This window comes from Gossypium arboreum, chromosome 5 (genome assembly GCF_025698485.1).
Source record: "Gossypium arboreum isolate Shixiya-1 chromosome 5, ASM2569848v2, whole genome shotgun sequence".
Classification (NCBI taxonomy): Eukaryota; Viridiplantae; Streptophyta; class Magnoliopsida; order Malvales; family Malvaceae; genus Gossypium; species Gossypium arboreum.
Genome location: NC_069074.1, coordinates 157584 through 171116, shown reverse-complemented (window position 1 = coordinate 171116; position 13533 = coordinate 157584). Strand labels below are relative to the sequence as shown.

The window sequence follows — 13533 nt, the reverse complement described above, 5'->3', positions numbered from 1 at the left end:
TGTCTGGGAGTTTTAAAATAAATTGTTTGAGCTGTATAAGTGATGAATTAAGCCAGATAACACCTCGTGTTCGACCCCGGTGACGGCCACGGTTTCGGGGTATTACAGGGGGTTTTACACCCGGCCTATTTTTAAACGGGCCTTTTTTTGTCCAAACCCTTTTTTCGAGCCTATATTTTTGTTCAAACCATCCTACATTTTGGGCGGACCTTCGGGCCGAGCCAGGTGGCCCGACCCATGAATAAGTCTAGTTACAGTCAGAAAAAAGAGATTAACTTTGAAGAAATATTTTCTCCGATTGTGAAAATGTCCTCTATCAAAACTATATTGAGTTTGGAAGCTTATTATAACTTAGAGGTTGAATAAATGGATGTGAAAACTACTTTCCTTCATGGTGATTTGGAGGAAGAGCTTTACATAGAACAACTAAAGGGTTTTATTGCAGAAGGAAAAGAAGACTACGTGTGGTGATTGATGAAGAGTTTGTATGGTTTAAAGCATGCTCTAAGGCAATGGTAAAAGAAGTTTGAGTTTGTTATGGGGGAGAATGACTACAAGAAGGCTACTGATTATTGTATTTTCATTTACAATTTTTTTTTATGATGATTTCATTATTCTATTGCTTTATTTCGATGATATGCTTATTGTCGATAGTAATATTTCTAGATTTCCCATGTTGAAGCAAGAGTTGAGTAAGTCCTTTTAAGGTGAAAGATTTGGGGCTAGCAAAGTAAATCTTGGCATTCGATTGACACATGATAGAAAAACCAATAAATTTTGGTTATCATGTAAAAGGTTTATTGAGAAAGTACTTAAAAGATTTAATATGGATAAAGCTAAAATGGTGAGCACTCCCTGCTCTTTGCAGTTCAAAGTGAGTGTCAAGCAAAGTCCTTTAATAGAGAAAGAGAAGGAAGATATACGAAAAGTTCCTTACTCTTCAGCCATGGGTAGTTTGATGTATGCGATGATATGCATGATACAAGACTTGGCTTATGTTGTTGGTACTGTTAGTTAGTTTCTTTTTAGTCTAGGCTAAAGTGCTACTCATCTTGGTAAGAATTCGACTTTCCATGCTTGGACTAAACATATTGATGTGAAGTATCATTGGTTTCGAAAAGTTCTCAAGGCTAAGTTTTTAAAGCTTGAGAAAATTTATACTGGTGATATTGTGCGAATATATTGACCAAGGTATTGCCAAGAAGGAAGTTTGAGGCTTGTTGCTCGATTGCCGGTATGGAGAACATCCCCACGTAGTGGGAGGGGGAGATTTGTTGGGCCGTGGGTGGTCCCATGATGTGGGAACCCACTTCTATACGTGCCCTACATATATATAGTTTGTGGGGTTGTTGAAACATAAAAGAGTGTGTGTGCTACAAGTCAAAGAAAACGAAAAGGAGAAAAATGAGAGAGAAAACAACTTTCTTACACAGACTAATAACCTTTATATTTTCTTCGATCAGAGGTCCGTTTGGTGTCCATTGGAGCTGATTTTTTTACAGTAGTTAGTAGACTCGAAGATATTTAATGTGTATAGTCTAATTCTTGCTTGGGGTACTATAGCTTTGGGTTTTCGGCTTTCAGAGTCAGCCCATTTTTTGGTGATATTTTCAACTTTTCTCTTAAAGTTTGCTTGGAATTATTTGCTGATAACCTAGTTTTAGTTGTATACTCTTTATTATGGCTTGATTGTAATATTGTAGTAAGCCTTTGATCATAGTTTCCATGTAAAATATTGTGCGTCTCAATTTATTATTTTTTGCTTGTAATATTTGGTTGATTTGCATCGATTGTTGATGTATTATGTTATTAGGTTGGTCATAATTATCAAATTGCTTTTGAGAGTAAAAAAATATAAATTGTACTTGCGTGGGTGGTATTTCATTGGGTTGGGTTTAGTTCAACATAGCAAGATGGAGAAATTAGTCATTAACTATACGCCTCATTTGCTTCCAATGCAGTGCAGAGTGTGAACATGATAGCAGAGAAGCTTTTAATATAGGCTGTTGCGTTGATGAAGAAAATATAGGTTAGATCCAGTGCGTGCGACTACACTCGCTTCTAGACTCGGAATCTGATCTCTTGTTAAACAATCTCAAATTTGTAAGGAGAAGCACATGCTCTGATCTGAGCTATTTAAAAATTCCAAACCTACCAACGAATTAAACCACAACTTGCTTTGCCCTTGCATTAATTTTATAACCCAAGTTCAAGTTTCCACTACTCCTCAAATCCATCTTCGTGGTTTTTAATTAGATCTTGAATTTGAGATATAAAACTAGGTCATGTTTACAGTACTAGTTTCAGCTTCTTCATTGCATTACATGGTGGGCTAATAGAATGTCTAATGCTATATAAAATGTTAAACGGTACTTGCATTAATTAATGGTGGATCGAGGGCAGCGGGCTTAAAAAAAGAAGAGAAGAAAAGTCAAAGTAGTAAATTAAATTAATGTGATAGAAACGCATCTCTAAAAATACTAAATTAATGCAAAAGTCACATGCAAATGAGTATACAGTTGCTGTATGTATTTTCTTCTTCACTGAATCCCATGCCATTTTCCACTCCACTTGTCAATCGGATTCATGAATCCCAGAAATTACAGTCCAAGAAGCACATAGTAGAGTATTGTAATGGGCAGAGCAATCAACATTCCGAAAATAACCCTGCAATGAATGGAAGAAGATGACAGAAGTAATTTAATTACTCCCAACAAAAGAGAGAACGTGAAAATGACAAATATGTGCTGTCGCACTAGAATATTATTCCTGAATCAAAGGAATCTTGTTAAAAAAAATAAAAGATGCATGCATCCCAATGGTTATTAACAAGATAAGCACAAATCAATAGAAAGATTAGTTGCAATTTTCCACACTTGATTGTATAAAGTTTGTTTGAAATGGGTATCAATTAACTTACGCAGTGCTAAGTATGTCGGGATGAACATTATACTCCTTGGCAAACACAAATGGAACTATTCCTTGTGGAAGGGCAGCCTGGAACATTAACTCACAATATTTATATCCTGAGTAAAAAAGCCAGAATTGGAAATCATTTTACAATACTATAAAGAGCGGGTCAAGTAAATACCTGAACGATAGCGACATGCAAAAGAACCCCACGAAGACCAATGGCTATGGAGGTTGCAGCAATGACAGCGGGACCCGTCAAAAACCTGACAGCCATGGAAAATGTTGCTACAGATTTTCCGCAAGCTATGATCCTGGGTTGTAATGCCATGAATAAGCCTGTTTTTTTCATATAAAATATTAAAACCAAGCTATATAGCAAGTAAGTGAAGAAATTGATTTGGTACATACTAACTATACTACAATGTATGGAGGGAAAGTGAGTCAGAGAAATACCTAGACTAAACATTGCCATTCCCAGACCAGCATCGGATAATATTGCTATCGACCCACTTACAATTGTTGGCATCTGAATGTTCCACCTGCAAGCAACAGATAGATAGATGTATATAAAATCAAAATTAGTTACTTGCCTTCTACTATTATGTAGTGATTATTAAACAAAACTAAAAGTGAAGAACCTGAAAGATATGAGGGACCAAGTCAAGCCGAAAAGACTGGAATATGTGTTAGGGTTCCTAATGAGCTTCCTCCAAACCATGATAAGAATAAGCCTTGTCATCACACTTGCAGGAGGCATCTGTTGTTTCTTTGCCACTTCGCCTTCTTCCATGTTCATCTTTTTCTGACAACTCAAGGGAGATCCACTTGTTGGAAACTTGGATCCCTCCTCTAATATCTCCAAATCCTTGTCCCCCCCACTGCTTTTACCCATATTTTCAATTAGCTCATGCATTGCTGCAACAACAACAACAACAATTAAGCATGCATCTCGATCGTATCAGATCATCATCATCATCTATTGTTATATATATATATTTATGCTCGGTCAACCTAATGAAGATGAGAATGATGAGAGAAACAGCAACAACAAGAGCCAAATTGATTACCTCTTGAAGCAGCGTTTTCTTGTTGATGGGTAGGTTTAGAAGAGTCAAAGTCAGTAGAGGCAGCTCTATTAACTGCATGCCTTAGATTCCCTTCCGACACAGGAGAAGCACTAGAGCTCCAAACAAACATGTGAAGCTCCTTGTTAGGCATTGCGCCACTTTCCTTCTTCTTAGAGCCACCGCTAGTTGACCCCGCAAATATTGGATTGGGTGGTGGATAAGAAGGAACACCACCACCGTTATACAACTCGCCGCTCATGCTCCTTCCCCCCCTTCTCTTGGCAACCTTGAGCATCTCTTCATCGAAGTTTGAAGTTCTTGGTGTTGCTCCTTTGGAAGATTGCAGCGAAAAAACATCACCAACTGCCCCCTGGAAGCTGTTGTTGTAGCCATGCTTGGGACTTGGAGCCTTGCTTGCAAACATGGCATAGAAATCGTTTTGATTAAAGCTTGAAGCCCTGGGAGTGGGCTCTCTGGATGACTGGACAGAGTATATTTCTACCCCGGTAAGGTTTGAGGCTCTGGGAGTCATGGACGTTAAGGAATTCAGTCCATGTGATTTGTTAAAGGACGATACCATTGATGACGCACTTGATCTTCTCACCACAACGTGGAGTTTTCCGTCATCACCAATCTCAGCGTCAGCTTGTAGAGGCTCGCGGCCATTAAGTGAAACAACATCCGACTCTACTCGGAAAGAGGTAATAGATCCAGCAGTCTCCGGGAACTGGTCGTTGATCAGAAGCTTTGCTCCTCTATATTCAAACATGAAGAGCATGAGAGTGTACCAAATCACACTCTGCAAAACTACAATTTGAACCATAAGGCTGCCGGAGAAATCCCCGTACATAGCCTTTAAAAGGGGGATCCCCATGACAAGAGTGTTGGGGAGAGTGGATAGAGAGAAGAGAGTAATCATCCACTCCAGATTGCCATGTTTGGTGAAGGCTTGCCATAGGAAAAGGGCAACGAGGATGACTACCTTCTGGAGAGAATCGGCAGCTATGAAGTGGTAGTTCATGGCATATGGATCATTTGAGGAGATGAAATGGAAGGAGAGTAACGGAACTGCAAACACTGCAACGAAACGGTTGATGCCTGAACATTGATCTGGGGTAAATATTTTCCACCACCTCACCGACCCATATGCTAACATCATAGCAATATATAGGGGCACAATAGCTGCCAGAACGTCGTATATGTCCTTTCCAGTGATCATGCTTAACAATTAGCTACCTACCTACTTGGATCAGCTTTCAGTATTCAGTAACACTAACACTAGCACTGACTGAGAATGATATTTCAGAGGAGAGGAGAGGAGACTCCCTTATATGGAATCAAACATATATAACTGAAGGTGGGCTAAGAAAGAAATGAAGACAAGTGCCAACCGCCTAGTTTTCCGGGTTTATAGATGGGTTATTAATGACAAACACTAAACTTGTTTGTTTATTTATTTATTTATTTATATGGCGCGGCACGGAAGTTGACGGTGACACTGGCAGAGGAGAAAAGAAGTTGTGCCACTCGCCTTGCTCCCTCTATTTACTCCCTCAAGTTTAACAGTCTCTAAAGATAAATTCAATGAAGGAAAGCCAAGTCTGAATGGAGCCGAGACAGCAAGATCCTTCCTGTCTAAGTAGGTGCGAAATTTTTGAAAATGAAAAAAAGGGGATGTTTGGGTTAAGCTAAACACATTGCAATATAAATATTGCAAATAACGCATAGTTATCGGCAGAGCAGTCGTTTATGCACATGTGTGAGACAGCGTTTAGCGATCTGCGGTTGCAGTAAAGATCTGTCTGCATGCAGATACATATTATATAGAGGTTGCATTGGATGGAGGTATATATTGTCAAAGATTACTCTTTTACCATCATCGATGTAAGCACTGATGTAAGCAAACGGTAGTTTAATAATCACATGCAAAATACCAAGCGGCAAGAGGTTTTTGGCATAGTGCAGCGCTCCTCCTTGACGTCCATCACTCCAAGTCCAATACAAGCGTTGGTTGTAACATTATTTCCTGATTTCCATCGACATGGAATCTCAACACAAATTGGGAGTTGTTTAGATTCATAATATTCAACGTGGAAGCTGCCTTTTTCCTTTTACAAATGACATCAAACACGTTGCATATAAAAATAAAATAAAAGATGCAATATCTTTACACCACTAAAGTGAATTTAATTGAAAATAATAATATTCTCTTCGATATTGATAGCAAGTTGAGAAAATGGAAGTTTTTTATTTAGTGAGCGCAAATATTATGAGGGGTTTAGGTGAGAGTGGAGTCATTTTGTTTTATTGTTGGTCTTAAATGAGACCAATCATCTGGAATCAACAATAATAACTACCGATGAAAATTAGATCATAGTTGACAAGGATATTTTCACAATCCATTGATGATTGTCAACCTAGGCCCACAAGTACTACACATTCACTAATATCTTGCAAAATATAGGGGCATCTTCCTCAAACCGACCAGTAAATTGGAAATCAAGCCCTCTTTTGCCTTCAGTTTCAAGTCCTCAACTTTTTACATAAATCATGGGATTTTGAGTTGGTGTTCTATCTATGTTTCGCCGCCAATTTAGTGGAAGCATGGACACAATAATATAATAATTTTTTAAATATTAGGACACAGGACACGACAATAAAAAATATTTTTTATTAATTTATAATTAGAATTCATTTTATACAGAAATTGAAACTTTAAGAAAATAAATAAATAATATTATATTTACTTTAATCTATTTATTATATAAAACCGAGTTAATAGATGTATTTTAAGGAGTAAAAAAAAAACAATACGGGCTTAGGAGTGTATTTTAGGTAGTATAAAAAATCAAGAGGGATATTTTAGACATTAGAACTTAAAAGTTTTGTTAAAAAAAAAAAGATAATTAATTTACTTAATATTATATATTTAATGTATATCTATTTTAAAAACATATATTTCAACTATTTTTGGAAGTAAATAGAGGTATTGGAAGAATATATTAAGGAGACTTAATGATATTAAGTTATTTATATATTTATCATTAATTGTTCCTTTGAATTTTAATTTATCTGCATCATCTATTAAATTTTAAAAAAAAGTTTCATCTTAAATTATATTTTAGTTAGTTAACTATTAAATTTAGTGTATGGGAGGATTATCTGTTGTTATATTTTAATTTAACTAATTATGCTTCAATAGTTAAGTTGTTCCTTGTTTTACATTCAATCATGGCATGTATCGTAGTTATTGCTTTCATATTATCTTATGCACCACAATCCTGATGTATGAGATTAAATTGGATAGTTGAAAGGAAAATTAAACTTGAGATGATGTTGTTTCCTTTCTCGTTACATTTGAGATTATTTTTCAGGTTGCTAACTTGTTTTTGTTTTTAGTGTGAAAATGGTGACAGCAGTTCCTGATTCCATCTCTTTCTTAATCAAGAGTGTTTCTTTTTAGTATACAGATATAGTTCCAAATTATTTCATACAATTAATTTTACTGATTTTTGTGTAACAAATAATAATAAGAGATTCAAACCACCATTTATCTCATGTGTAATACTTCAAATCCATGTGGTTGGACTATCGAACAGGGTAGAGGTGTAATCTAGACTCCTGTACTTGGGCCATTAAATCTGCACTAAATTTTTCAACAACCGTCTTTTTGAATCATGCCAAAATTTATGTTTTATTCACTTAGTTTCAAGTAATTATAAAATGGTCATTAAATTATTCAAAACTTTTCATTTAACTCACTAAATAACAGGGGTACAGGGCATAAATTAAATTGTAATTTTTCAATAGTAAAAATGTAATTTCACCATTTTAATAGCTATATCTTTATAATTTTTAAAGGATTAAATTAAACTTTTATCATTTTAGGATGTCAAAAAGCAATTTTACTTTTACTAATTTAAAATTTAATAAAATTTAAAGGGCTTGAATGAAAAATTTTCCATTGTAGGGGGTTGGGGCCCTTGCCAGCCCCCTAGCTATTAATTTTTTTTTTTTTTAAAAAAAAGTCTAACTGGCGAGCTCCAAACAACAATTTGACATTCAATACAGTGGATCAATACCCATCGGTGAGTAGAACATACCTTAAATCCAAGTTGATCTAATAGTCAGTGTCAAAGATTAGAGAATAAAGATAATTGGATTTTGGTTTGCAAATTTGTGACATTTAAAGTTGTTACATGAATAAATAAAAGTTGAATTGCATAATAGAAGGGAAATGAGAGCTTTCTACTGGGTGTATTTACCCAGTAATTAATATAGATTAAATCCTAAAGTTTAGCAAAGTAGAGGGCACGAGCAAAGTCAAAAATTTTGTTTGGGGGAGGCAAGATAAGATTATAAAATTTAGAAGGACCAAAGTGGAAAATTTTGTATTAAAATTGCTTAAATTAAATCAACAGTTTTAGAAAAAGGACTAAAACTATAAATTTTCCATTTAACCAAAAGTTAAAAAGGCCTAAATTAATTCTTTTTAATTTTGGGAGGGCATAAGAAGTAATTTAGCTACCTATTGCCCTGCTTTGGCTACACCCCTAATAGAGGGATCAATACTAAAATTTTACTGTTATTTTATAGGGCAAAAAGAAAAGGACATATGTGATTGACACAATCGTTTAGCAACTTCTTTTTATATAAAAGATTAATGAGATTTTAAACATTGAGGTACTAAATTATGTAAAAAAAATTAAATCTTTAATTCTAGCGTAGTATAAGGATGAAAATTGAAAATTGAAATATAAATAAAATAAAAGAAGTAGAATTGAAAAAATGAAGCATTTTATGTTTAGAATGAAAAAGACAAGGATTGGAGAGGTGTGAAAGAAAAGGCTAGTATAGATTTGTAACCAAATTTCAAATTTCGCAGCAAGTGTGAAGCAAAATAAGAAGTGAGTTGTTGACTTGTAGTGAAGTTTGGGAAGCAATATGCTGGCATGAATGTACTTCTCCATTAACACTAATATGCAGCAGCAGCATCTTCCTCAAAGGACAATGCATTGTATCATCAATAATCATTTATGGAAAGAGATAGCATCAATGTTTAAAATTTAATATTAGCTATAATTGATAATTTTTAAAGAAATGAAGGAAGATCCATAAATTCCAAATATAAAAAATTGGTGGGGAATTGTTAATTATGTTTTGATAGTATGGACCCATTGAAGTGTTGAAACATTTCTGACAGGTAAATTTTAGTAAAGCATAAGAGTTGTCCAACTACAGCAAATCAGAAAACAGTTTCAACATTAACAGACCTGGGAATATAAGAAAGTAGGGCAGCCTTGATCCACTTGGCATTTGTTACCCTTGAAACTCCTTCATGAAGCTTTGGCTTTTACATATCACCATCAAACAACAGTTGTTCATAATTAAAATCATATCACCCTAAAGCTTATCTATTTTAAACATACAAACCTCACTTTCTACATCTTTACTTGTATGAAAGAATTAACCATATATCCTTTACCTTAGCTTCATGGTTATATTAGGAAAATCTTTTACTTCATTATTATTGGGAAAAATGTAATGGGTTGGTAGTACCAATAAGTTGTACAAATATAATCTATAATGTATAGTAATTGATGATTATACTAAAAGAAATTGTTGATTCCTAATGTAAAAAAGATGGCATTAGAAGAAGAAGAGTATAGAAATTGAAACCCAAAAGATTTGGGTGATGAAAAACAGATTCAAAATTTTATTTATCTTTTTCTTTATCTCAGTTCTGTAAATGATTCAACCAATAGTTTAGGTGATGAAAATGATGTCAAGTAGAGTGAAACATTTTGTTACCACCAATAAAGGACTTTAGCATCTTACTCTAATTATATGCCTTCTTTTGTTTCATTGTATTTAGTTACAACAACTTCAAACTTATCCAGTTTTTTTCCCTAAGAATGATAATGCATCCTCACAGTGCAATTTTCACAGAATTTAATTTCTAAAATTTAACAACATTTTCAAGTTTAAAGGCTTTTGCAATTTTAGTAATTAGTTGACATCTTGCTTCCACTTTCTCTTGAAAAAACAGTCTTAGTTTTCATTAATATAATTTTAATATATGTGTTTGTTTATGATTTTAGTATATATCGAGAGAAACATAAAATAATAAAATGATCATTTTCTTCTTAAAAAAAGTAGCTACCATAATGGTCCACCCCCACACCATATAGGGAAAAGAGTTTTGAATGGAAGAAGCAAAGGCAATAGAGGGGAGTGGAGACAAGGGAAAAGAGTTTGAGGTATAAGGTTTAGCATTAATTTCAGGGAAGTTGATGATGTTGCTCTTTCCTCTTTGGTCTAACAACCCATTTCATTTTGAATTATTTGCAAGGCTCAATTACCCACTTTTAACACTATGGAAAAAGCCTCTTTCACTACTAATCTAATCCCACACATTTACGCTAATAATAATTTTGGAAAAGGCCATATTTCCTTACATGTGAGTGTGTGGGTAAGCAATCGGATTTAACTTATGTTGCTAACCCTCAAATTTTATATAATGTCTGTGTTTTGAGTTTTCATACATTAAGCAAGCACAAGACAGTAAAATCTCAGATCTGTCATCTCTCTTTTTTCGGTCAGAAAAGCATTGAAGCCTGCCTCTCTGGATCATCATCATCGCCGTCGTCATGGTAAAACAAAACCACAGGGAAGGGATGGTCGGCGAGATTTTTTTTTATAAAAAAAAAAAAAAAGAGCATTGGTAGGCCGCCATTGAAATGGTTTGAGATTGTGGTGAAATAGAAAACCTTGGTAGCCTAAGCTAAACTAATTAAGATGCGAAAATGGAAATTAACCTGAATTAGAATTAACCTTCCAATTAATTAAAAAAAAAAAAAAAACTAGAAATACAAGACCAAACGCCTAGAACATAAGGTGCAGCAATATTTTCGCTTAATGGAGAAGCAAATGGGAAAGAAACAGCAGCACCTCCAACGCCTTTCGACGTCCACCGCTTGGACTTTGCCACCGCAGTGCGGACAAGTCCCAGGCGCTTCCTGTCTTCCCAACTCTCTCTCTTCTTCGTCACACATTCTTTGTAATTGATACCTGTAACTGCTACTGCAAACAAAAATAATGCATTAGTAATGTGAAGAAGCAGGGATAGTGAAGATACCAACACAATACCCTTTTGTTTTCATTTCATGTCAGAACAAGGGTATTTAAAGACCCCCCTGTGTTGTTTGTTGGAGAGATCAGAACTTTTTTTCTTATTTTTGCTTTTCTTTTTCAGGAGAATAATTTATTTTAAATTCCAATAAAATTTAATCATATTATTAAAGATATAAAATTATTATTATACATTTATTTATATTTAACCTAATTTTTAACTTTAATTTTAAAAAAATCATAAGTAATTAAAATAAAAATTAAATTACATAAAATTCAATATAATTTATACTTTTAAAAATATATAATATGAAATAGGAAAACAATTTAAAATAAAAATTTACCTGCACAAAAATAAAAATATTAACTTCTAGAAAAATAATTAAAAATTATAAAAGAAGAAAAGATGTTGGTTTATAATTTAGAAATTAATTATTTTAAGTAATTTAATTAAAGTTAAATTAAATTAGAAAAGATAGTATATATATACGAGAGTATAATAATATTCTATTATCTTTAAATTTTAATAATATGGTACTATTTTATTAATGTCTAAAACTATATTATTTAGTATGATTTTTCTTCTTATATTTATTTATATTTTCACTTTTGATCATTTTCTAGATATTTTTATTTATATCTCTTTTATTACAATTGGCACTGGGGTCACTGGATTTTTTAAAATTATCACTAATAAATATATGAAAAAGGAAAAATTATTTATTACTAAAAATATGACTAGTTTTTAAAAAATATATTTTGTTTTAGAAAATAGGACACAAACTTCCTTATAATTACTACTTTCTATTTAATTTAACTGAGTTAATATCTTATATCTTAAAAACTCTTAATACTAAATTCAGTCCTTATATATATATATATATATTAGTGCAGACTGCAGATAAAATTAAATGTAGATATTTTATTTTTCTCCCTCTTCTAAATTTATTTTTACCACCTACTTGTTTCTGTTTCACCATTAATAATAATTCATGGCCCTTTACTAGTTGTTTCAAGATTATTTATGTTAAAATTTATTAATCTGATTTAATAGTTATATGTAATACTTAAAATTAAAATTTCTTACCTTTTCAATTTAAAATTTTTAGTCTAATTAATATTATTAGCCAAAACATATCAATTTAATATATTTATTTTCAGTCAATTATATACTAATCTTATAAATGTAACTTGACCAACATGTTAAATTAATAAATTTAGATTGATATTTTAAAATGGGAAAAGTAAGATGAGTTTGCAATGATAGCAAGTGATGCTATCTTTAGAAAATTTTCAAATTTCTATATTGTTTTGGTTGAATTCAATCATTTTTGTTTAGGGCTAAAAATATCAGCTGTGACATTTTTATTGTCAAAGTTCAAAACAATCGAAGCTTGTTACATTTAGGGTAACATTATATAATATTTCATTTAAGATTAAAATTATTTTGTTTTCTTTTTACTTGGTAATTTTCAATTTCCAAGTAGTGCTAAGATACTTGAATATAATGTATAATCTCAATTAATATCATCTATTCCTAAGTTGTCTCAAGTTTGGAATATGAAATTTTGATTTTATTATTTTAATAAATTTCATCCTTTTATAAGATTATAATTTGGGATTCATTTATTAGTATATTAATAATGATTGGCGATGCAATCACTTTTTTATTATTATGAATTATTAATTTATTTCAACAATAAAAACAAAAATGTTATAATTTATTATAATTTTATGGAAATTGAGAATAAATAAAATTAAAGGAACTAAATTTGTTTTTTAAATAATAATAATTTAGTAAAATGTATTTTAAATAATCTACCATTTCAGTCAAAGAATCAAACAATGTAATATTCCACCTAGTAGTCTTATATTCTCGTAACTCTATTACTAAAAATAATATAAGATGTTTTGAACCAAAGGAATTCTTAAAAGAGATAGAAAAGAAATGGTAAAAGTGTCTTCTATTTTAATTAATTTTTAAAACTATGATGAGATGTAACAGTAAGATATCATTTTTGTTTATAGATATGTGTGCTACGTAAAATCATGAAGGAATGGCTCTGATGATGGAGTTCACTAAACTTGTTTGAATATATATTTTTACAGGATAAGATTACTATTAATATTAGAATAATATTTTTGTTTTTACTGAAACTGGAAAATTCTCTTTTAACATAAATATTTGTATTCCAATATGCAGAATACTTAGAATGTATGAAAGAATAAACAAGCTGGTGTTGCAAGGCCAAGTAATAGAGTAATTATAAAAGAATTGTCTTCTTCAACTCTTTTACGCTTTCAGTTAGTTTCTAACTTTTGTTTTGTTGTTCTTCATCACCTTGGGCCCCACAAATCATCTATTTCTCTCTCTTTTTTGAGTATGATGAACAAATCTCTACTCAAATGGGTGTGTAATAGG

General features: G+C 32.4%; 2 protein-coding genes across 3 annotated transcripts; both read right to left on the bottom strand.

Moving 5' to 3' along the window:
• Window positions 1-2420: 2420 nt before the first annotated feature.
• On the bottom strand, window positions 2421-5761 carry LOC108450691 (auxin efflux carrier component 2). Of its 2 annotated transcripts, XM_017748426.2 has the most exons (6): window positions 3981-5761; window positions 3552-3828; window positions 3367-3452; window positions 3092-3249; window positions 2921-2997; window positions 2421-2667 (listed from the first exon to the last, which is right to left on the bottom strand). In XM_017748426.2, the coding sequence occupies exons 1-6, from the start codon at window positions 5197-5199 to the stop codon at window positions 2601-2603; spliced, it is 1884 nt and encodes a 627-aa protein (XP_017603915.1). In that variant the 5' UTR covers window positions 5200-5761; the 3' UTR covers window positions 2421-2600. The 2 variants fall into 2 exon arrangements, with proteins under 2 accessions (XP_017603915.1, XP_052884711.1); XM_053028751.1 differs by lacking the exons at window positions 2421-2667; window positions 2921-2997 and having other exon boundaries at window positions 3119-3224.
• Window positions 5762-10793: 5032 nt separating this feature from the next.
• On the bottom strand, window positions 10794-11167 carry LOC108452281 (uncharacterized). The gene has a single exon (XM_017750057.2). The coding sequence runs from the start codon at window positions 11033-11035 to the stop codon at window positions 10844-10846; it is 192 nt and encodes a 63-aa protein (XP_017605546.1). The 5' UTR covers window positions 11036-11167; the 3' UTR covers window positions 10794-10843.
• Between the last annotated feature and the right edge of the window lie 2366 nt (window positions 11168-13533).